Here is a 26,986-nt window from a genome sequence, read left to right as displayed (position 1 = left end):
TATTGACATGAATTGAATTAAGTATGTTTGTTCCAAACATATTGTTGGTGTCGTAATATTAAAGACGAAATAGATATAAGATAAGATACAATCCAAAGTAGGCACCTACTAACATGAGACCAACTGATCAGGATGTTAACTGCAATAGGTACGTACTATGAAAATAAGCAGTATCAACATTATTTAATGTCGACTGCGAAGTATTTGGTAGTGATACCACGAAAATGTCCTCCATCTTTGACATCGACGTAGTTTTTGTAAAGCTCATCAAAGATAGCAATATGGATTATTATACTGAATTGGGAAAAACGACCGACTAAAGTATTTTTTATTTTTTTTTTTTGCATTACTCTTTTCGATATAACTTGATATGAAATAGTTCAACCTACTTATTACATGTACGAGGGATTTATTTTCAGATTTTGAAATATCTGTTGACAATATCCATAATTCTCGAAACTCTTAAGTTTTCTACAAATATTCAGATTTTGTCTTAACTACGTTTGGTATATCTTTGCGGATTGTTTTTATCAAGGCTCTTCAATTCGAAATTATTTTGCTTTTTAATTGTTTTGATTCAAACGGCCTCTACATGTCTTATTAAAATGTACTAGCGTATGGTGTACAAAGTTAACGGTTGTTAACGGTGAAAAGTTTAGTTTATAAATACTAGGTTATTGCATCTATTATCTGTTGTTTTATTCCTGAGGGTATCACGACCTAGTGCAAATGAAGTAGTGAACCCTTTTGTTCGAAATTTCAATATTGCGGTCATGTTCTGCAAAACGTTTGTTAACACATATTGGAACTATTCAAAACATTGAGATTTACAACAAATTGTCTCTTACTGTTCGGAATCTCGGTTTAACGGTGTTTTAACTATTTAATCCTTATATATATATTTAATTCGAGTGGCACATATATTACTTCAGTATCTTGAAACGCGCATCTGTCGTCGCAAATTATAATACTTGTATCTTTAATTAAGAAATAATTAATGCAAGCTATACTGTATTGTAGTTTTAACATGGGTAGGCATTACCATCGTAATTATTTTTGCCCGGGCGATAGTGAGGGCTGAAATAACACGAATATAATGCCTACCCATGTTAAAACTACAATACAGTATAGCTTGCATTAATTATTTCGATTCTGATTAGGACAATTAAGGACATGTCTATGTCCGATGTGTATAAGGGTAACGCGATTGTGTAGGCTCTTCCATGAACCTCCCTTTTTGTTTGTAAAGAAGCAAACAGCTGGCACTGTGATTTTGCAGAGGGAGTTTTGGAACAGCCAGCATAAACGGTTGTCGTATCTAGGTCAAATATGTCCATTTCGGAATGCATCCCATTACAGTCATGATAAATGAATTACTACCAACATGACTTTGTGCATCATTTAAGAGTTTGGAAGTGTTTCAAGTTTGGATTTAGAGTATGGTTTTATTCATAAAGCGAAAGAAGCACGTCATATTAGAATGAGTTTACACTACGGATAGAAAACAAATTTCAACTTGTTCACGTGGTATGATCTATAGCATGTATAGTGTATAGGGCAATCGTAGAATAAGCGTCATTTTTTGTACAAAGATGTCAGTGTTGCGTATTGGCAGCACCGATTCCCTTCGCGGTTGGTTCGCCATCTGTTTGGCTGTTGTTAACCTATTTTACAAACGAACTACAAAACTTGATGCATAGTAAACATCATTCACCGATGTGTTAAATATTTTCGCTAAGAATTTAGAGCCTAGCCCTAAAAGTTAAAAAAAAAAAATGTCAGATAGTTCTTGCATTGACTTAGTGAGAGGCCAATCCTTTTTTATAGCTTTTGATTACCACATCCCACATGTCTATTCTTTAATCTTTCCAACTCGTTGCAAGGTCAATTGAATCGATTTTTACGTTCAATCAGCTTTTATGTATAACTATTTAACTCAAGACTAGGGATAATCTATGTGTTATGCTTCCCTTTCTTATTTGTTTGTTTTGTTTCCTGACATACCCATGTTTGAATATAACGTTTCCGAAACGTGTGAAATAACTCGTACATAAGAAAAACTCTGGTCACAGTTAATAACACAACGACTAGTACTGTCTGACTCATCCACCGATTTGTGGTGGCGATACTTAGATTTGATCCAGTATCATTCAGTGTGATTCATTAAGGATTGTGCAATCTTCGTGATCTTATAAGGATATGATTTGTGTAGGACTTTAAAAGTAAAGTTACAAAATACTAAACTCGGAGGAAAATCCAATCGGAAAGTCCCTTGTCACATGGCAAAATCAAATGACAAAACACATCATACAAATGGACAACAACTGTCATATTCCTGACTTGGTAAAGACATTTTCAAATGTAGATAATGATGGATTGAACTGGTTTTATAGCGCTAAACCTCTCACTTTTACGACAGTCTCGTCAAATGTCGTTACATTTACAACGATACGTGAACAAAATAGACATAATAAATAAAATAGTCAAAACATGGGTACAGCAGTCATCACCGTATTACAATCTTAAAAACTTAAATGGTGTGTTGTCATCTTTATAAGATAGAAAATTACAATTAGAGATTGTGATGTCAATTGGTCAAATTCACTTCGATCATAACTACTAGGAATTTTATAACCTCGAACCCAACTATCACCATCAAATCTGGAATTAGCGTAATGTCAAAGGTACAAAGTATAACACGCGAAATAGTATATAGGATTTAAATTAATATGTTTTCGGTTACCAGTATGTATTAAGGCCTTTCGCCATTTTAACTGTTTAACAAGACATGTCCATGGCGTATATGTTCCGGACAATATGGTCATGACCAAATGCGTATACTCATATGGTTTAACCATACTCGTATGATCCGACCGTACGCGCATGGTCGGACCATAGGAGTATATACTCATTTGTTTATTAAGGGACCAGACCATATGAGTATTTGGACCTTACAGGTATTTTTTTTTTCTTCAAATCTATGCATTAAAAACGTTTCGATTACACAATACTGTCCTCCTTTCTATTTACTACTTTAGCATGTTCGACTTGTTACATCTGAGTGCTTTATGCTATGATTGCTTACGTGATGAACAGTATTTGATATATGAACTGCAAATGATATCCCATGTTGTTTGTTTACTTTTCTTCTGTGTATATAAAGAAAATGAAGTTGGTAAAGCGCGGATTCCAACGATGACCAACAATCAGGCAATGTTTACATACAGACAGATGTTTAACACGCTTCATTATAAAATGTGCGCACAGTCAACGCTACCAGAAGCATAACAAAAATACTAAAAGAAGCATTCAATACTTTTTATTACATTTATTCGAGGATCATGACAGCACGATTTCTATTAGGTTTTAAAATTGAGAATGGAAATGGGGAATGTGTCAAAGAGACAACAACCCGACCATAGAAAAAGCAGCAGAAGGTTACCAACAGGTCTTCAATGTAGCGAGAAATTCCCGCACCCGGAGGCGTCCTTCAACTGGCCCCTAAACAAATATATACTAGTTCAGTGATAATGAACGCCATACTAATTTCCAAATTGTACACAAGAAACTAAAATTAAAATAATACAAGACTAACAAAGGCCAGATGCTCCTGACTTGGGACAGGCGCAAAAATGCGGCGGGGTTAAACATGTTTGTGAGATCTCAACCCACCCCTATACCTCTAGCCAATGTAGAAAAGTAAACGCATAACAATACGCACATTAAAATTCAATTCAAGAGAAGTCTTATTTATATGTACACTTTATTGTGGAAGCTTGGTGTGTCATTTTGAATAGTACATTTAATTGTGAAGCAAAGATAAATTGCAGAATGACGCGAGATGACTGTTACATGTCTTAGCTAATCAAAATAGCATATTATAATAAAGCGTATATGTAATGTTATTATTCAATTATTACTTACAACCTTCCCGGTAGTAAATCAGAATGTTTGTCATAAAGGCAACTGCTTGAAGTTGAAGGCCCCACCATGCGTATGTTTGTTCTACATTTGTAACAGAACATCCGTCATTCCATTTATTATTTGCAGATCCTTGTATTGCAACATGTGCAAAATATGCTGGATGATTTTGATAATTTGTTCTTTGTACCGCTACTCCCTGTGGTGCAAGATTTACTGTAAAAATTAATAGTGCACATATATTACAGTAGGAAAATACAAAAAATACATCGTAGATATTTAAAAGTGCATATGATACGTAAGTATCACCAAGTAAAAGTCTGATATGGCCTTTATCTGTTCTCGACTTTACTGATTTTTACTCGACCAGTCTGAATTGATGTAGAATTTACTTGATATTACTCGACTCTAGTCTAAACCAGTACTTTACCATTTTATACGAATATAAACTATACTCGACATAGTCTTAACTATTCTCTACCAAGTCTTAACCATGCTCGACCTAGTCTGAACCATACTTAACCAATGCAAGTCTTACTCAACCTAGACCTACTTTTGTATCTATCGTATACATTTCACCAGTTTAGGAATCGTTATATATACATATATGATATATACAATAATCATGTAATAAATTAAATATGTATTCCTTCTATGTGACGTTATAGACATGGTTGCCTTTTTCATGCCGTCACAATAGGAAATTGTGAGGGAAGTCAAAACATGCAACGTCATAATCGAATTTCGACCAATGAGAAACTGAGAACAAACGAACAAGACGATGATTAAATCAAGATAATCAACATGTCAGAAAATGGATAAATCGTGTAAGAATTAGAGAAACAAAAATACTAAAACTTTCAATCATTCATGTTAATATTCATGTAATTCAAGAGAGGGACGAAAGATACCAAAGGGACAGTCAAACTCATAAATCTAAAACAAACTGACAACACCATGGCTAAAAATGAAAAAGACAAACAGAAAAACAATAGTACTCATGACACATCATAGAAAACTAAAGAATAAACAACACGAACCCCACTAAAAACTAGGGGTGATCTCAGGTGCTCCGGAAGGGTAAGCAGATCATGCTCCACATGTGGCACCCGTCGTGTTGCTTATGTGATTACAAATCCGGTAAATAGTCTAATTCGGTAGGTCACATTCATGAAAGGGAAGGGGATTGTAGTTACGACGTAAGGAACATATCCGATATCATTTGTGAAACGGTTATTCCATAACGGTCAACCAACTCGTGATGGCGTCCGTAAAATTTACGAAGGGAGGATTTCAACTTCACCATTTGGAACTCTTGGTTTAATAGCTTCCTTGTGAGCAGCAACCCTCTATCAAGAAAATCATGATAGGAAATGCAAGTACGGGAATATTGTATCAATTGGGAGATATATACCCCGTATGCAGGTGCTGCTGGAATGTTGCTACTTAGAAATGGAAAGTTCACAATTGGAAAACTGAAATCATCTCTTTTGTCGTAAAGTTTTGTTTTCAACCGACCCTCATTGTCAATTTCTAGATGTAAGTCAAGATATGAAGCCGACTTAACTGTATCTGTAGTATCCTTTATCTCTAGTTCGATGGGATAGATGCGTTCCACACACACACCAAATTTTGAATTGTTTAGTGAAAGAACATCATCTATATAGCGGAAAGAAGAGTTAAAGGATATTGCTAACTTCTTATCTTTCTTCCTAAGAAGTTCCTGTATGAAGTCAGCCTCATAATAAAAAAAAACAAGTCAGCAAGTAGAGGGGCACAGTTTGTTCCCATTGACATGCCGACAGTCTGTTGAAAAACACGTCCTCCGAACGTAACAAATATGTTGTCAATAAAGAAATCAAGCATCTTGATAATATCATGTCTTAATTTTTCATTTTATTTGTTTTAATCAAAATATAATAGTATATAAAGCAGCTTAAAGAATGTAAAATTTGACACATTTGTTCTGTAAAACCAAGAATCTTATTTTATAATTATAATAAAAATAACTTTCACAGATATCCTTGATAACCTTTTATCTACAGGCTCTGAAGAGGCTGTGTCGCTCATCTGACTCTACGTCGGGGTTTTTAAATCATTTAAAAAAAAGATAAAAATCATAACAGATACTTTAATAATGATTGATGCTAAATTTGGTTTAATATTGGCCCCATAATTTAATAATAAATCCTGGTGGCAATCTTGAACAGTTAAACAGCAACAATACAACACTACATCACCCCTTCATTTGGAACACTTATGTTTAGTTTCATTCCAAGAGCAGTGGTTAACTAATAGAAGACATTTGTATGTATTTCTCATTCTCACATGTTAAACTAAGTCCTCCGCTGGCTGCCATCTTGGATGAATGATCAGCTATAAAGTAACAACACTCAGTCAACACATCATAAGGAATATTCATGCTATCTTTGGTGTCATTCCGTTCAGGTGTTCTCTAAAAGAAGGCATTTGTATGTATTTCCTATAGGGTCATATGTTAAACTAAATGCAGACATCTTGGATGATGAATCGGCTTCAAAGTAACAACACTTGGTCAACACCTCATAAGGAACATTCATGCTAAGTTTGGTTCCATTCCATCAATTGGTTCTCTAAAATAAGTTCAAAATGTAAAAAGTTAACGTCGACGACGGACGACGGACGCCAAATGATGAAAATAGCTCACTTGGACCTTCGGACCGTGTGAGCTACAAAGGAAATGTTTTCATAGGATTTTATATAATTATAATGATAATAATAAAACTTTGAAGGAAATAACTTTTAAAAGGAAAATTATTCCAAAGTTGCACTAGAAATTTATTTTAACTCCTGTTAATAAGGTAAAATACCTTAGTACAGGTGTGCTTTAAAGGTAAAAAGAAAATGCGATTTTCCTTAAACTGTGTTACTTATCTATTCAATCAAAAGTCCCTGTTATTTAAATTTAACAGGATGTTGTAGATTTCAATCGTTGTTATTTCAAACTGATTATTCTCTGATCAGGTGTGATCTTTTTAATTAGTGTGCCCCATGCAGGAAGTATCACTTTATAGTTTATCTCTAATCAGAAAATTCTGAAATTTTTCATCCCTTTTTAAAATATATGGATATTCGAAGTTATAAAAGGTTTATATTCATTTATAAAAGTTTAAGACATTCTTGAAATAATGTTTTCATAACAAATATCTAGTTACCAGTCACAGTAAGAAAATGTAAATACACTTGATAAATGAAGATTTATCTAATATCTTGTCATCTTGGCCTCTATTAAAAGTTTCACAACTAATACTTCAGTGCTTTTAATAACTTCCTTACCCACTATCGAAGAGCTTGTCATAAAGTATTGTAATAAGATATAAGAAAATAGTTCAATTAACTACTTTTGAGGTGTAAAAATTCTAAAATGGATGTGTTTTAGATAAATTACATGCTTTTGGTGGTTCTTTTGATTCTATTGACAATTTTCAATTTTCTACTCGTTACACTATCACCCCCCACCCAATCTTATCAAACAAAAGTTTTCCTATTTAATTAAATGGTCGTTTTTGGTAAATCTGAATCCAAATATATTTGCTGCAACTTATTTAAAGCCTTCTTCTCTTGTGAGAAGGGTAAGTATACTTACTGGAAGTATGATGAGTTGATTAAAACTTTTAATTTTCTCTGAGGTTATATTTATGTACGTTTCGGCAACAAATTTAATTGACAGGTTGTAGGTTTTCCAATGGGCACTAATTGCGCCCCTTTAACAGCAGACTCGTGTTTGTACTGTTATGAATCACAGTTTATGACCAAACTCAGTAAAGACCCATCTAAATTGCATTTAGTTGATAAATTCAACAACACCGTTGTCTTAATGATATTTTTTCGTTATCTAATCAAGAATTCTAAATATACTGTCGACATATACTCAAAGGAACTAACTTTAAACAAGTAAAATTTCAACGGCAATAACTGCCCTTTCCCAGATTTAGATATTTCGGTTTTACACGGGAAACTCAAAACTAAAATTTACGACAAAGGGGACAATCTTTCGTTCCCTATTGTTCATCTTCCCTGTTTGGATGGTGATGGTTTTTTTGGCACGATATTACGGTGTTTATATTTCACACCTTCATCGCTATGCCCGTGTCTGTTGTGACGTGGTTTTTTTTTTGTATTTTTTTGAAAAACAGTTTAAAAACAACATTATTATTATTCATACTTAACATGCTTAACTCGGACATTTAAAGTGCACGTTGTTGTCTCATTGGAACTCATACCACATCTTCTTTTATCTTTTAAATAAAAAAACCTGCTGTAATTATTTTCTTTTGGCTTCCAAGCCACAACATGATACAAAAGAGGCTATTATACTACATGTAGCTACTTTGACATATACATGTACATACACATGTACATAATATTGTCATCTGATAGCTGCGTTTTACTATGTAATCCTGTAGATTTTTGTCTACCTGTATTATTACTTACTTTGTGCTGCTATAGTCACAATAAGAGTCTCAATGACAATTGGAAGTAGTACTAACTTTAAGCTCAATGACATCTGAAATGCAATTGCAATATGTATAATAAACACTATATATTAAAAATAGTTGAAAATAACTAGCGCTTTAATGAAACTGAATTGTGTTTTTTTTTTTTTTTTTTTTTTTTTTTTTTTTTTATAAATAAGAACTATTAATTCATATAAAAAATTGAAAACAACACGTCAAATAATTTCATTCGTCCGATATGGCATGGTATAGGGTGCAAACATTCGATATTTTTCATTTAAATGCAATGTTTCTTATTTAATTGGTATATTTCTTCATTTAAATGCAATAGTTTTTTTTATTTAAATGGTATATTTTTTCATTTAAATTCAATAAATTTTTTATTTAAATGGTATATTTTTTCATTTAAATGCACTATTTTTTATTCAAATGGTATAATTTTTAATTCAAATTGATAATTTTTCATTCAAATGGTATAATTGTTCTTTTCTGGATTTAGTACCTTCATCAGGAACGCTCAAAGCCAAACATTTGAAATCCAAGGGATGTATAAGTACTGAAACAGTTGCAGAGCTATATGACAAAAACACCTTAAATAAATAGTCAAATTCATCTAAGGTCAACGTTAATCTGACATTATTCAACAATATATTTCAACACTTTTGAAAGAGTCGAAATAGGATGAACGGATAATATAAACCCGAAGACAATCATAATACAAATTTGAGCTTTCCAAAAAGCTGAGGACTACTTCACTCTATCCTAATTTAAGGTAATATGTGTGCATGTTGTAGCTTTGGTATTGTAAATTTATAGTTAATTCCGTTGTCTCGAGCTTAGTTGACTCGAAATTCTGGATGAGTCGAAGTTTTCACGTTGTCCCTAACTTTGTTCCCGGTATACATGTATGTATTTCGACTCCTGAAGAGTCTACATTTTGGTTGAGGCGAACTAAATTTACGGATTTTTTTTATGAATAATGAATGCTACATTGTTAATGTTCATGAAAAAGTATTCAAAATGTTTGCAAAAACAATTAATCGTGATTTACACTAATCATGCTAATGAGCTTGAAGGAAAGTGCGCGTTATACACACATGCTTTTAACTAAAATGTTCACTTTACTTGTTGAAAACATTTGCAAATAGACACGAGTCGACTTTTGAGGTGTGCATCTCTGGAGGTGTGTCTAGATTTGCGCAAGTTATAAAATACAGATAGTGCATTTTTGTAAAACTGTATAAAAACATTGTTTAGCGAAACAAATGGCGCATATTGCTGATTATCAAAGAAAATAGACACGCATTTATAATTGATATTTCAATATTGAATTTAAGTGTGTAATATACGCATAGTAAAACGAACACGAATTAATAATTACATTAGATGTATGTTTCATTATAATATTTTATTCTGATTGGCTAACTGCACATCACGTGTTATTCCGTAAGCAGTTGCATTGCTCAATACAACTTTTCACTCATGATAACACGTGCTCCAACAATAAAGTGCACAGGTGAATTAAATAATAAAATATATAAAATTCGTGTTTTCATGATCATAGCTAAAAAATGTAATTATAAGTATTGAATGCTTCTTTTTGTAACTTTATAGGGTTGTAAAAGCGTTGACCGTGCGTACATTTTTAGAATGAAGCGCTTCCGCGCTTCATACAAAATGTACTTCGGTCAACGCTTTTACACCCCAATAAATTTACAAAAAGAAGCATTCAATTCTTAAATGAAAGTTGATCGGATCTGTAATGCACATTGTTAATTCCCTGCATTGGATGACTTATCCTGAGACGAGAAAAGTAGACAGTAGCTGTTAGTGTAACTCAGTCGCATCATAAAACAATCATTCAGAATATATTTGTGATAAGCAACTATTTCAAGATGGCGTGTATTTCGACTGAAACTAACAGCTCCGCACCGTGATGCGAAGCAACAAGCCCAAACGAAAAATTTAAAACATGTCTAATTAAAAACAACGTTCAACCCTATGATTGCGTTGGGAAAAAACAACACGAACTTGGCAAGCAGGTCGATCAACTGATGTGCTAAACCCTGATGACTGACATTGCTGATTGCCAAATAAACGGATCACCAGATGTAACAAAAATAATCTTGTAATGAATTTACTACCAAACAGAAAACAATAAACTTGCGGAAAGGATGATATACCGCAAACATGAGGTGCAAAACTTTGTACACCATATCCGAATTTCGACAATCAATGTCTTTTCAGTCATGTTAGGAATCGAAATGGTATTTTGAAGGCCATATAGTTTACCTCAATTTAGGATAGACTCTGGAATTTTGAAAGAGTCGAACTAGGATGAACGGATCATATAAACCCGAAGACGAATATGATACAAGCCCAAACAGAAAAAAATATAAACATGTCTAAATTGAAAACAACGTTCAAACCTATGAAGGCGTTGAATGAAAACCGCAATATTTATACGTGTGCATGCAAAACGAATTTCTTGGTAGACATGATAGAGGGATCTAAATACATCACGAACAATGTTTGCCATATTGTATATTTTAACAAAACGCATTTGACTAACAGGTCATACAATGTACATGTACATATAAAATGACTAAATAATAGCAAACAATAAATCTTAATCTAATTATGATAATAAGTCTAAAAGGGTACAACATCTTCAACAAATAGTTAAATCAAGAACCTATGTTAGATATTTCGGATAACTAAATTAAATATCCTTCTTCAGTAAGATGAACAATGAATCATCTTGGCATGTTATAGTCAAACTGAAAGAATAATCTTGAGTGTTATACAAATTATCAATAATCAATACGCTGGTAAATATCTAAAATATTGATATTTGACAGGAGGCATAAATTCCTTAAAACTGTAACATGAGTTACATGAAACGAGTGATGTTTGGAAACATGAGTGACTCATTCTATATTTTTTCATTTAATATATATGTCCTTTTTAGAAACTGTCCTGAACTTTCTTATCCAAAACCTTTCCCGAGCAAGTCTGTCGGTCCTTGACGAACCCTCATTATGGTCTATGATAGCGATTGTAAGCTTTTTGAGATCATCTTGGTTGTGCCCATGTGATCTCAAATAACGCCTTACAAATAGGTCGGGCTTGCATGTTCAATAACTTCGATGACCATTCATGGGTTTATTGAATGGCTTTTCTGTCTCGCCAACATACAGCATGCCACATTGGTACTGAAGAAGGTATACAACATTATGGGTTTTGCAAATTATATTGCAAAATATAGTATACACATATCAAGCGGAGTGGCAAGTAATGTTTGAGTATTCACTTGTGTTGGTAAGTCAAACATCGTCTGTTACCACATGACTTGTACCACAAATAAGTCTTTCAGACTTGCTGGTCTCCGAAAGTTAAGATTAGAGGTTTGAGAAAGATCTTGGATGACATGGGGTGTTTGAAAAGATTTTGAAAAATGCACGGATCAAACGTGAAAGGTTAGTTTGATCCGTGTCAATTGGCAGAATATTTGAAACAGAACATTTACGAGGTTGAAATTTTCATCGAATAGCCGCGGAGAATGATAAAGCGGACATCCACGGGTCTCTCGGCGAATCATCGGGATTATTTTTTTACGTGGAACAATTTTTCATCGAAGAGCCGTGGAGAATGTTTTAGTAGGCTTTTTTGGGTCTCCCGACGACCAGGACAGATTAAATGTACTATCGGGATTTATTTCTATACGAGGGCTAGCAGGATTCCGCGGGTCTCTCGAGAAAATATCCTCAATGTAGTTTCACAAAACAAAGTTATGGAAATTTACCAGTAAGACTCAAAAGCTGACTCTTAATGAGGGATGTTTTTCATACGATCAGCATTATTTATCGATTATTAACTGTAGACGGTCTGCTATACTATATAAAATTATGTTTAAAGTCTCCAATCAGCAATGATCAAAATGGTTTTTTTTTCAATCTTTCATTACTTAAGCATGTCAATTTGGTAAATAGATATAGGAAGATGTGGTGCGAGTGCCAATGAGACAACCTTCCATCCAAATAATAATTTTAAAAAAGTAAACCATTATAAGTCAACGTACGGCTTTCAACACGGAGCCTTGGTTCACACCGAACAACAAGCTATAAAGGGCCCCAAAATTACTAGTGTAAAACTATTCAAACGGGAAAACCAACGGTCTAATCTATATAAAAAAAGGGAAACGAGAAACACGTATAAATTACATAAACAAACGACAACTATTGTACATCAGATTCCAGACTTAGGACAGGTGCAATCATATGCAGCGGGATTAAACGTTTTAATGGATTCAAACCTTCTCCCTTTTTCTGAAACAATAGCATAACATCACAACATAGAAAACCACACGATAAAATATCAATTGGCAGGCCTAACTCAATCAAAAACGTAAAGTAATACACTATGAACGAATAAATGTGATGCCTATAAAGTTTTGTAGGAGAACTTCGATAGTGTTTCAACTATATGCCGAGTTTGCTGCAATGTTTATTATTACATCTGGTTAAATGATGGTCGAATGTAGGATGTTTTCAAATTGCATCCTCTTCAGTTTAACCACTTTAATAATATTATTTTGGATAAAATCATATTTTTTGAAGGATTAAGCCATTAGAATAAAAAAATTGCCTCTTGCAACAACTCTCGTTTGAATTGTTTTACATTTGTCATTTCAGGGCTTTTTTAGCAGACAATGCGGTATGGGCATTATTTAGGTCATCGTACGGGTGACCTAAAATTGTTAATTCCTGTGTCATTAGGTCTCTTGTGAAAAGTTGTCCCATTGGCAATAAGACCATATCTTCTTTATTATATTTTCATTCTTTTACAATTAAGGCAGTGTGCTTTAATCGCATTATCACTTTTTTCACAATAAAGAAAAATATAGAATTACATATATCCCATAAAATTGTGACATATTTGAAATGAGATACCTATAATAAAACACTTTTAGTTTATATAAATATCACTTCAAGTTTTTGTCTATATTAACACCAAAACGTGCTTGATACTTTTCTGAGAAATACGGAAAATATGATTTGCGACGTCTGGTTGACAAAATGTCGCGTTTGGTGTTATAATTTAAAATTTGTTGTACTATAGAGGTTCCTAACATTAGACAAGCGCAAAAAAAATACGGAGGTTAAACATGTTTTGTGAGATCTAGACCTTCCCTGTACATCTCTAGCCACACTAACTAGTTTTTCTTATATATATTAAACGAAATGGAGTACTAGCCTAGTTATAATGATAATGTAAATGATTATCAATATTCAAAGATTGTATACGTAACAGGTGTGTCGTAACAGGTGTGTAGTACATTTATAGTATCTTTGGTAACTATCAATACACTCAGGATGGCACAAAAGGAACCCTATGCTGACTTATTCATGTATAATGATCATATAAAAATCTTTTTCAAATCGAAATATCTAAAGTAAAATCAGACATATGATGAAAACATGTATAAGGTAAGAACATGCAGTACAGTCTTGTGTCCTGCTATTTATTACGTATTACATGTACGTTACTTTCTTTGATGTACGAAGAGAATAAAAGACCTACCTTCATTGCATGGAAGTAGAACAACATAATCGTTGGTTCACTACTAACCAGGAAGTACCAGGCATACTGGATAATATATAAACCCAAAGTTCAATTCATAGGTATATTAAACTAAAGCAGTCAGGCATACACAATTCATTTTGATTCGGCATTTAAATATTTTAGGTTTTTAATGTAAAGAAAAGTGTTTAACATAATTCACAAAATAGGATGTCAATGGTTTACTGTTGTTCAACGATATAAGTTTCTGATACAATCTAGAGAAGTAACGCTTCAGCGAATTATACCCCTCTCTCTCACACACGATGAGACGATATTAATAATGGGTATTACGGCGCAACCTTCTGGTCATTGTCCCCCAGAGTTAATGAAGCGATCGAATTGAGTGAAATATGACGACTGGATTATTTGGGTTAACTGATACTGCTTACATATAGCATGCAAACACGTAGACAATCTGTACTGCACTCCGGATATCTTTCGCACACATGGTTTTCCTGTATTGAATAAAAGCCAGACCTTCAGCAGAGATTTAAAATTTCTGCTTGAGGAAAACGAGAGTAATGCCAAATATTTTTTTTAAGTAACGCTATCGCTAGATTCTTGACCTCGACATGTTCGATAGTAATGCATTTCCTCCTTGTCATTTCGAAAATGATTATGCTAAGTTTTCAGAAGGTCGGATGTATGTTTAGAGGTTCATACAAACAGACAAAACACATTTGAGCAAGGGATGTATGTACAAAATGCAGAAATAGGTAGGAAAACAATAATTAAGGTATTTAAATATCATATAACAAAATATCCCATTACTGTTTACACTTTTTATATATCGAAACTACACAAGTGGTGTAAATGAAATATCTTCCTTATTTGACGGATATGATAACAGATGTTGAAAACAGGGCCGGATCCAGTCTTTTTAAAAAGGGGGGTCCAAACCCAGGAAAAAAAGGGGGGTCCATTTGTATGTCCACATTAAAATGCATTGATCGGCCAAATAAAGGGATTCTAACTCCGGAAACACCCTACCCCCTCCCACCCTTGGACCCGCCACTGATAAAGAAACAAAAAAGATCGTCATTGCTAAGCATACAATGTATATTCATAGACTTAGTATTCCTGTTCTTAAAGTTGCCGTGTTAACTGTACACATATTTCAATAATGTACTGTGTATTAACGGTTTTAAAATTTGTTATACCTTGTATTTAATCATTTACTTCTGAAACAACTTCTCATCCTGAATATGCATGAAAGTTTTGCCACTGAATTTATCATGTGATGACATTTAATTTAATCCACATCTAATGAATTACTTGATGATGACAAACGAACAACAACAAACCATAAGTGGCGTATTTTCTTCAAGTTGCTGAATCGGAAACCTGTGGTTATCTCATTATATTAATCCGTTTATTGATACTAGTCAAATATTACATCTATTTATTTTTATATACATTACATGTAGTTTTGATACAGCTTACTTACATGCATTCATTTTACGGGTGATTACATCTGGTATAAAATGTTTCCTTATAGTATGTGTTTGCGTCAATAGGAACACGGATCATGTTTGTGAAAACAATCTTAGTTTTTAGAATCTTTGAATACGGTAGTTTGTAATTCATTTGTACGCTGAGAAACAGCATCACTATGGTGCTGGTAGGTAGGTTGGCAGGTCTTGATTCAGAATTGGGGATAGGAAGAATGAACTGCAAATGCTTTCTATCGGTCCAAACAAGATCAAAATAAACTGGTACCGACTCATAAAGGTTTCTGTGCTGGATTATTTCGTTTAAGATTTGCGTCTCATACTGTAGGTATTTTTTGTAGGTTTCATCTCCTTACAAATTACTATTTCAATAAAAGAAAGAAATAACATTTTGTACGAAAATCATTTGCTCAATCTTTTCATTATCGAAAGCGTAAAGATGCTATAGCTGCTTAAATCCAAGTCATCTTGGACTTCCATTTCCATTCTCAATTTTATTTTTTATTCGGTGAAAATTTAATGTGTAACGGAAAACCTGAAAAATAGAACTAAACTTACCTTGTCTAGATCTAGTTAAAGTCGTATTTTATTCAAAAATCATTCCTTTTCTACACCAATCAATAGTCCTTTCAAAGGAATCGTTGAAAAAAATGTTATGTATATAATATGCGAGAATATAATAGTTTTTGTGTAAAACTATACATTAACGTTGATGAAGACATGTGTTACATATATATATACATATTGAAACCCGTTACGACGACAAATTTAACCGGTATACATGTATGGATGTTAGTTGTGAGTGTGACACGATAATCTAAACTTCCGACATCATTTGGGTCATTGTATGGTCATCTTAGAATATATCATTTGCTGTACATTTTATATACATTAACCACGTACTTATAACAGAACCAAGCTCAAAAAAAGGTCAAATGCCACAATATTAAATACTCATGTATTTTGCTTTTGTTTTTGAGCTGTGTATCTAGTATACATTGTTTAATGTTGATTAACTAAATACGTCAAGTTTATACCAAAACATACATGGGTTTTTCTCCTTGTTGTAGGTCATACGGTTGCCTGTCATTGTTCATATCCACATTATTCCGTTTATAATTGTCTCATTACAACCATACCGAATCTCAACGTTAGGAACAAAACGGAATCATTCACTGTATTAAGTTTTAGATATATTTAAAGAAGGACAAAACAGGATACTCGTATGGGAACAGAAACCGTATTTTAAGCAAAAAAAAGGGTACAATTTTCATTCCATTTCTATATCAACTTTTCATAACTATGTTTTAAACGGACATTAACTTTGCTTCCGCTTTAACATGGGTGATTGTCGTCTAAATTTGTCGAATACATTTGCAATAAATAAATAAATGCAACGTTTAGCACCTCCAACACACGGACATTATATAGTGTTGTTTTCACTAATGTGTTCAGCACTGGGTTGGTAGAACTGGTGATGGACTTAGTCTATAATTAGTCAATCTATAAGGTGGTCCTGATATAGTTCAAAGCAAACATTTAAATTTGGTAAACTGTTCGTTTTATGGATTATTAAGAAACTAAGGTTTTAACTCCCTCAGAAAAAGTTGGCCATTGATAGATTTTGGCAGGGCCTCTTTTGTCATATAGCTTTTACGGTGTATCGGTATTACATAAAAATATGTAATACATGTACCTCTGTTGCTTTTAGATATTCGGCTTTGAGCGGTCATGATGATGGTACATCCAGAAAAGCGCTCTGAATGCACGAACTTTACAAAGTGTTGTTTCCTATTATTACTGGACCAAGTCGATACCAATATAGATATACGAATAAGACAACTCTCTATTCATTATGTCCACTTTGGTCATACAGTTCTTCGAATGTTTCATTTCTTATTTAACGCTGGCTTTTAATATTCCACTTTGAGCGTTCTTGAAACCAGAAAAAACAGAAAAGCGCTTCGAAGACACGAACTTCATACTGTTATTGATGGACTTTCAGTCCCTTGCATGTATCATCAGCTCAGTAAAATGTAGTGCGGTCCTGTCATGATTAATCATGAGAAGCCTTTGATAGATTTCCGTTTTATATAAATTGATAGCTTATTCAGAAACTAAGGTTTAAACTCCCTCAGACAAAGTTGATCTTACATAAAATTGAGAATGGAAATGGGGAATGTGCCAAAGAGACAACAACCCGGCCATAGAAAAAAACAACAGCAGAAGGTCACCAACAGGTCTTCAATGTAGCGAGATATTCCCGCACCCAGAGGCGTCCTTCAGCTGGCCCCTAAACAAATATATACTAGTTCAGTGATGATGAACGCCATACTAATTTCCAAATTGTACGCAAGAAACTAAAATTAAAATAATACAAGACTAACAAAGGCAAGAGGCTCCTGACTTGGGACAGGCGCAAAAATGTATTTGACTACTATTTTTTTTTAAATTCGGCCCTCTCTTGTCATGTAGCTAAAAAAATACTCGATTCTTATCATGGGCTTTTAAAATATTTTGAGCGTTCCTGATGAAGGTTAATCCAGAAAAGCGCGCGCTTCAATAGCACACAATTTTTAAATGTTTTTTTTCATTTGTTTTACCATCTCTATCAATGCGTGATAACAATCTTAAAATAGATTAAAAACATGTTGCGAGAACTTTTTGCGCATTCAACAAGCTGACACACTGCACAGAATGCATGTAGATTAAGTGCATTGCATCTTGGAAAGTCAATTTGCAGTACAAAATTGGTTGAGTTCTTTGCTTAAATCGGCAAATTTTGAGACGGATGACAATTCATGTGAATAAGAATAATTTTTTATGTAAAAGAAAAAAAAAGATAGTGATTTATTGCACTATTTAGAATGTTTTTAAATACTTAATATCTGTGTTGTTCGATTAATGTTTTCCCCAACTTAGCCATATAAGGAAAAATAAATCTTATATGATTTGTTTTTAAAAAGGAGCTTTAAGGAAATTTTCATTTTTTCTTTACTTGTTAAAAAGAAAGCAAATTCGGTACAAAATATAACATTTGTAATGCATGCAATACTCGTCATACTTATCTAGTACGAAGTTGCACATGAAGTTTCATGAAATTTGTCTTTAGACTTACATATACATGTATGATAAATTGTAATACGTTTTGAATGCATTGTTCATAGTTTTACATGTTTAACTGTCTAAACAATTATGTCACCACTCATGGACAAACGAGGAACAACATTGGTTTTTTGATGATTTTCATACAGCCGTTCAAGCATTATTTCCCTTTTTTGCTGCGCAATCATTTTGCACTTAAACTGAAAGACAGTCGAAGTGGTGTTAGGCTTCATACAAAACAGTTAACAGTTGACATAATTGTCGTACATGAAGTCTTCATTAAAAAATAAACAAATGTTATATTCTAATCTATTGATTGGTATATGCATTATTAATTTGATCATAGTCGCTTGACACAGTAACAGTTTGTTTCGACAAATCCTGATATGTGGATACACTTTCCATTTTCATGATGTCATCATAATGCTGCTCGTTACTACAAAATATAGATGGATTGTGTATTGTTAGTGGGAGACTTTATTCATAAACTTAACTTTTACCAACACATTACATATGACTGCGAGGAGTAAATACATGAATTGTTTAATGTAACTTTTGTTTTAACTTGAAAGTGAACAATTGGAAAAGTCGTGCTGGTGGTATTGATTTATGAAGTGTAACTACAGTGATAAATGTACAGTTGATTAACATTAAAACATATGCAATTCATTTGAACGAGATTAAGAAACAAGAGAAAAAACAAAACTATACTATAGATCGTCAAGCTTTTATTCTGTTTTTTTCACTCACATCACCGAGGAAAGATGTTTTGAACAAGTCTATTTCTAAAGCTCTATTCAAGGAAACTATGTGTTTTCTTACAAATGAAATGGTACATTTTTCTATTTAAGATGCTGGGTATTAAATTAGAGTTAATACAGGTGGTATTTATGCGTACATGACAACTGTGACATAGAACTGTTTATTAATTACCATTCACTCTACATAGCAACAAGAACATAGTTATATAAGAGACTTGATTCGTACATGTGCAAATAAAGCATTCATTATTATTCGTATACCTTTTTTTTTGTATGTGCGTAATACATTTGAAGATGGAAATCAAACAAACAATGAGTATACATGTAGGCTGTTTCCTTGCCTAATCAGGTATTTGCTACTCATAATTTCAACAGGAATAATATTAATAAATGATTTCACAACGTTTTGTTTTCCTTCCGATTTTCAAATGATATAGCAATTGCAAATACCATTGTAATTGTAAAATATTTATTTGACGATGTTAAATTTGTTTTTGCCATTAACTAGTACTTGTCTTGAAAGAGTTTCTTTCAAAATATGGTTTATAATGAAAGCCTGTCTGTGCCTTTTTTCCAAGACATCATTCTAAGTTCCGTGTTGTGTTTCAATTAAATAGATATTTCGAAAGGATTTGTTCATCACATATGTTATTTTTAAATTCTTCGTTTTAGTGAGAAGGTTTTGGTTATGTTTTGTTTCACAATATAAATGGGTTCATCTGTATATGATGCTGACAATTCAATAGTTAATCAAATAAACTTACCTATTTGAATGTGAATTGTCTATCCTTTTCCTACTTTCTGTAAAAGATGTGTTTTTTAGAATTATTGTCACAAGGGAACCAATATTAAAATACATCTAGAAGTGCAAACATTTAATACTAAATGTCTAATTCTGAGAACAGTTTGTTGTCTTTTATCTATACTCTACGTATAACAACACTTTTAAAAACTAGGATAAGCGATGTTATCGTACAGTTTTCAACAATGAACAAAACACATAACGCATTGTACGCTATAAAAGGCCGAACAAGGAAAAACGTAAAACAATAGAAACGGGAATTCTATAGGTCTGATGCACAAAGCAAATATGATATATAACAGCACAAGACAAATGTAATTACAGACTCGTGATTTGGGACAGGCATATATAGAATGCTGTGTGGTTAAGCAAGATTGGTTAAGCATGTTTGAGTACGCTAAACTATTCCCATACCTGGATAAATCGCCGAATTACGAGCTCCTGATATGGGACAGGCACTTTCAAAATGTTACAGGATTAAACATGCATATGCATCAGCTAACATGCAATAGGGATGTAACAGTACAACATAAGACCACATTATAAAAACCGTCGAAAAGGACATAACTCATTGATCGATACAAAGCACATAAAACCCATCATATATAAACAGAAGACGCACAGTACAGATCTGAGAGAGTATTCGCATTATTGTAAGCTAGTTCAAAGCCAATAACAACTTAATTTATTAAAAATTATGTGTCTCAGACAAAAATATCAATCGGTCATACATTTTTATGTTCTATTTATGTTGGCATTTATTCATTTTCATAGTAACCTGTACTTTAAAATGTAGATGATAAACATACCACATCCCTTGCCAATAACAAACATTTTACAGGAATGTTTAATTCTTCATTATTATATAATCATACTGAATGATGTTTTTTTTTAAGTTTACTTACCTTGCTTTTTCATTATTCGTCTTCTTGCAATAACGACCGTCAAAATGATCAGGATAATACCTAGCATGCTTGCAAATCCACCCATGAAGAAGCTAAATTTTATCAACGTTAATGATTCTGCTGAAACTTAGGAAAGGTAAATAAAAATCAATATACGTATATCGCAATTTAATTAAACGAATATATAACAGTCTCCGGGACAAGTTTGCAATTCCGCTGAGTGCAAAAGTTGTCACCTTAATTTTTGGAGTTAAGTCAAAACAAAGTTGATAACTTGGTTGGTATTGGTTCCCTGATATTTGTCCTAAAATTTTTTTGATCTAGCACCACTGTTGAAAAAGTTATGCCCCTTTTTTCAACAATTTCCTCAGAGGAAAAGTACTTTTCCTCAAGGGAAATCAAATTTTTCCTGAAGGAAAAAGATTTTTCCTCAAGGGAAATTGTTTTTTCCTCAAGGGAAAAAGATTTCCCTTAGGGAATTTGCTGCATAATTATTTCCTTTGAGGAAATTCTATTTCCTTAGAGGAAATTCTTTTTCCTTTGAGGAAATTTGCAGCTTCAAATTTTCCTTGGAGGAAATACTTTTTCCTGTGAGGAAATTTGTAGCTTCAAATTTTCCTTGGAGGAAATACTTTTTCCTGTGAGGAAATTTTTGACAAACACTTTTCCATGGAGGAAAATTCAAGACAACAAATTTCCTCTAAGGAAATCATTGATCTTCAAATTTCCTCTAGGGAAATTTCTGAACATCAAATTTTCCTTAAGGAAATGTTTTTCCTCTATGGAAATTTCATAACAGTACAAACAGTATTAATATATTTTCTCCTAGACTGAATTATTGATACAAAAGATAATTAAAACTTTAATACTGTAATACAAATTTTCATGGTGAGTATTAAACATACAAAAACAAAAGGCTGACTGTTTAGCATGTTTAAGACAATACAATAATAAGCAAAATGCTATGAATATCATACCATTTGTGATGTTATTAATATTGTGCTCATATTTGCATATTAAATAAAATAAACACTTTTCATGTCAAATTAACTTGTCTTCTGTTTCAGCTGCTGTGTATTCGGCCCCCTACATAACAGTTCAGTGCATAAATAATTCAATCCACAAGACATCTTCCTTCAATTGGTTGAATAAATTTTGGCAACGTATGTTCTTCAAACATCTTCTTTGTATATTTGATATGATGGAGCCATGTACATGAATTGATAAAGCAGGTGTTTATTTCGACAACAAACATGACAAAGATACTATTTTTTTTCTTAATTTCTCCGTAATCCATCAGTTAATATGAATGTAGGTTGTTACATTTTACACAATTGTGTTCTTTGATAGTACTCCATTTTGTTTATAGCAATTTTGTAGGATTTTTTCTATTTCTTTTTCCAGAAAAACACACAGTTGAGTTCATTTCACATTAATAATCCAATTAGCACATTATGTAGAAAAGTATTAACAATTAAGTTTCCTCTTCAGTATAGACCTGCAGGACCTGTTGATGATCATAAAAACCAAGATATCTGACCTATAAATACACAAAATAAAAATAAAATGTTATAAATGGAGAAAAAAACAGCAATATAAATAAGCTTGTTTTATCATGTTTTAATGAACATTTTGAGAAACTTTCATTTGATATTCTTACTTGTCATGCTTATGAGTTCTCTTATTTCAGTGCTTTGTGTCCAAGATTTAATATTCGTTGTTTAGTGCCTTGCAGTGATATTTAAAGTTGAGCCACTTGCAATAGTTGTTATAGAATGTTCATATGTTGTGATAATATTTGAACCACTGTCCTATATTATGGTCAGGTTGAGTGCTCACAGACATGAGGCCTAAATTAATATATTGTTTGTTTCCCTAATCCCTATTCTGACAAGCCAGGTGTGGGTAGGTAGGTAGGTAAATAATTTTATTTTTCCCAAAAGCCTGAATATTATCGGATGATCCGGCAAGCCCGAAAATCAGAAATGAATAAAATAATATTTGGCTTAGTTTTGACAATAAAATTTTATGAGTAGGGCCATTTTTGCAGGATCGGTCAGGATTGGAGAAACAAACAATATTTTATATCAGGCATGATTTTTTTTTATTAATTGTTATTGACTTTGAACATGTTGAACTAAATTGGATTGTTTAAATCTTTATATGTTGAGATCTTTAATGGATGACCTATAAAGGAAGTGTTTTCTCATTATTGAAGGCAGGCCCATGATTGGCCTTTAATTTCTTGCATCCGCTTCATTGAACTCTGGTGGATAAGTCACTCATTTACCATACCACATTTTCTTATTTTTATATGAGTCATCATTAAAAGGCAATTTCTTTTATTACTGTAATTCAGAAATTATCGAAACTTTTTAGTAATGCGAATAATGTGACTGGGTGAGTATCGCAAAAATAAGAAATCATATTTTGATAACAGAAACATATATATATATATATATCATGTAACTATATAGATCTTTATGCAGATTTTTTTTGTAATCACAATAAGTTGTCCCTTCCCTGAAAAATCTGAATTTACAGTATATAGAAGTGGTCTTACCATTTAGGCCTTGTTGTATTCTGTTTATCTTGTTTTGCGCTCATTTCTATTGTAACTGTTTATATTTTTCATCATTTTCTATATTTCTTGTCCTATAAAACATAAAAAGGGTAAAAACTATTATAAAACATCAGTTTGTGTTTTTCTTTATATTCAGTTATATTTAAAAAGAATGGAATATTTGTGCTATTTCATTTCACAAACTTTTTGCCAGTCATGACTTTCAAAGACTTTCACCCTGGTCAATAGTTTAAAAAACAAACATTCCCATACTTTTTCTTTGTGTTCGTACTAATTTTTCATTTGACAACAAAGACATGATTCAACTATTCTTCTAAAATTTGTTTCGCTTGACTACGTTAAACTCTGAAATATTGTTAACAGTATAATCTGTATGTGTCTCACTTGTCAAAATTTCAAATTAATATATAAATCAGATAAAATGCTATGCATGGCTCAGCTTGATACAAACGTACAGGTTGAACCCAGAACAGTTGGGGCAAGTATCGACACAACATTCAAGCTCAATACAACTCTGAATTTTAAATTTGGATTGTGATTCAATAGTTGATGCAGCATAGATTTCTGACACAGAATGAATGCGCTCCAAGTACTTAAAAATTTTAAATTGACAATTAACCTCTAAAATGGTCCAATATTCAAAATCTCAATACATGGTTAGATGCAGCATATCAACATGATCACAGAACCCCAATAATTAATTTTTTGGTGAAATCAAATAAAGTTAAATTTTGGACCTTTTAGAACTCAATGTGGACCAATTTGATAATGGGTCAAAATATCAAAAATCTTAATGAATGGTTAGATTCAGCATATCAAAGAGCCCCATATAATCAATTTTTTTTGAAATCAAACAAAGTGAAATTTTGGACCCCGATTTGGATCAACTTGAATTTGGGCCCATAATAAAAAAATCTAAGTAAATATTCAGATTCAGCATATTAATCTGAACACCAAGGATTTAAATAATGTTAAAATCAAAATAAGTTTAATTTTGGACCCTTTGGACCTTAAGGTAGACCAATTTAAACAGGACCAAAAACTAGGAATCTAAATACACAGTTAGATTTGGCATATATAAGAACTCAAATAATTCAATTTTCTATAAAATCAAACAAAGTTTAATATTGGCCCCTATTGGCCCCTAATTCATGTAATTCCTAAACTCTGAACAAAACTCTGGTCACAAACCTTGTGTTTGAATTTCATAGATTTCTATTACTTGTACTAAAGTTATTAAGCGAAAACTAAATGTCCTGGGACAACGACGACTACATGATAAAATTGAGAATGGAAAAAGGGAATGTGTCAAAGAGACAACAACCTGACCATAGATTTGAGAGTTGGAATCCTTTTCTTTTACCGAGCAATGCATTTGAATGGGAGATATAGTTGGAACCCCTCTTTGCTCTTGGTTGGGACCCCCCTTTTAAAATGGCTGGATCCGCCCCTGAGAAGCATTATAGAAAAATTTATAAGCTTTAACTCAAAATAAGGATAATTTTATTTTTAAAGGGCAGGCACAGATCCAGAGGGGGGTTCAAGGGATTGGAACCCCCCTTTTGTTGGATAATCAATGCATTTGAATAGGGACATGTAATTGGACCACCCCCCCCCCTTCCCCTTTTGTCCTGGGTTAGAATCCAACCCCCACCCCTTTTTAAAATGACTGGATTCGCCCCTTAAGGGTCTATAATTAAGTTTGACAACATCAGACGACATACTACTTTATCAAAAAAAAAATGCCACATTTCATCCAATTTAATTTCATCCCTTACTTGCTACATGTATTTCATCCATAATACATGTAATATTTAAAGAAATAAATTTGGGAGGAGTATGATTTTAATTCATTTGTAATTTGCAAGTTATTAACTATCCAAACTAGAGACCTAATAGAGTAGATATACTTGACTAATTTAAATCAAACTTGGGGTGACTGGGAACAAAGATTTAACATGTTTAAGGGAATAGATGACAGTTTACCTACAATGACCTAGTTTCATAGCAATAGCATACATTAATAAAGACTACATGGTCATTCTTATGTTTAAACATGGTTTAAACTTTGGGTGTTCATTTTTTAATGTTTAACATGTTTAAAGCTAACAATTTCAACTACATACATGTATCAAGATTTGATCCTACATTATTTAAATATTGAAAAAAATAGCTTTTTAAATTTGAATCTATATATAATTGTGAATGTCACATGGATGTATTTTAATGTAAAGCATCTGAAAAATCATTAGCCGTCTCATATTTATTTCAGTTCTTCAAAAGGCAAATTTATATGAGCTTATGCTGAAAATAGAGATTTCTTATTAAGGAGAAATCCCTGCCCCCCTTTTTGTGTGAAAAATTTTGTTGATTATATAGGGAATCACAGAAACATGACTGAGGCAAGCATCCCCCATCTGAACATGACTGAGGCAAGCATCCCCCATCTGAACCCCCCCCCCCATAAATTATTTAAAAAAATAATTTTTAAACAGAAAATTTTTAAAAATTTTAGTGCTTCATATATATGTTTTGGTATTTTGCAAGATACATGTATTATCTATTTGCTTACAGTTAATTTTTGGTGCTGCTTCTTATTATTTATTGCATGCTGCATGCCTTGTTTTATTTGTTATTGCATATGTTTTTATATTCGGTGAAAAGCTCATTAGAGCTTATGTTTGTATTGTTTGTCAATATGCCGAATCCAAATAAAGTTTTACTTACTTACTTAGCTTGTGTAGGTGTAAGTCAGTAAGGAGGCAACCATTTGATTTGTAGGCCGGGTGGAAAATGTGATTAATCTTGCTTTGTAAACTTGTGCTATAAATAAAAATTACCAATCCATTAAAAAATCCGTGAGCCCAATCTCATCCAGTGAAATAGATTATAGTCTGTTTTCGAAGTTATATGGAAGTAAGTTAGTAGTCCAGATAATTATGACGCAGTGCAAGGCATTTTTTCTAAGGAGAAGTGTAGAATGGGGGAATGGAACCAATAAATTGATCGGATCCGAAATGTTCTTCCCAGTAAAGGAGCACCTATTATTTTGTAGGTAATTATTATTAGTGTCGGTGGTCTCACAAGTAAATCAGAGTGAATATTGCATGCACATTAAAATTAGCAGAGAAGAGACAATTATCAACTTGTGTATTATTCATTTTCTCGCAGTTATTTACGGTAAATCAGCTATATAGACATAGGAAGATGTGGTGTATGTATATATATATATATCCGAAAACAGGTGTTCGGTTATAGTACTATAGTGGCTATAGTATATGACTTTTAAATAACAATTATCAATTATATCTGTATTCTGTGGCGGGTCGAAGGGGA

General features: G+C 32.7%; 1 protein-coding gene and 2 long non-coding RNA genes across 3 annotated transcripts in view; all 3 read right to left on the bottom strand.

Annotated features, from left to right (window-relative positions):
• Positions 1-3,930: 3,930 nt before the first annotated feature.
• Positions 3,931-14,070, bottom strand: LOC143044299 (uncharacterized). Its single transcript, XR_012968638.1, has 3 exons — positions 14,001-14,070; positions 8,395-8,467; positions 3,931-4,137 (listed from the first exon to the last, which is right to left on the bottom strand). It is a non-coding gene; the product is annotated as an uncharacterized LOC143044299 (long non-coding RNA).
• Positions 14,071-18,519: 4,449 nt separating this feature from the next.
• LOC143075818 (uncharacterized) overlaps positions 18,520-26,986 on the bottom strand; it is a 33,580-nt gene continuing 25,113 nt past the window's right edge. The window contains exons 6-8 of the mRNA XM_076251726.1: positions 21,067-21,192; positions 20,124-20,160; positions 18,520-19,034 (exon numbers count right to left, since the gene is read on the bottom strand). Coding sequence (XP_076107841.1) covers positions 18,908-19,034; positions 20,124-20,160; positions 21,067-21,192 — 290 coding nt within the window. The 3' untranslated portion in view covers positions 18,520-18,907. The remainder of the gene's footprint in view (positions 19,035-20,123; positions 20,161-21,066; positions 21,193-26,986) is intronic.
• Positions 21,916-26,882, bottom strand: LOC143083043 (uncharacterized). Its single transcript, XR_012980534.1, has 3 exons — positions 26,491-26,882; positions 23,630-23,721; positions 21,916-22,606 (listed from the first exon to the last, which is right to left on the bottom strand). It is a non-coding gene; the product is annotated as an uncharacterized LOC143083043 (long non-coding RNA).

Source organism: Mytilus galloprovincialis, chromosome 1, assembly GCF_965363235.1.
Source record: "Mytilus galloprovincialis chromosome 1, xbMytGall1.hap1.1, whole genome shotgun sequence".
In the NCBI taxonomy this organism is placed as follows: domain Eukaryota; kingdom Metazoa; phylum Mollusca; class Bivalvia; order Mytilida; family Mytilidae; genus Mytilus; species Mytilus galloprovincialis.
This window is presented reverse-complemented; position numbering and strand designations above follow the sequence as displayed.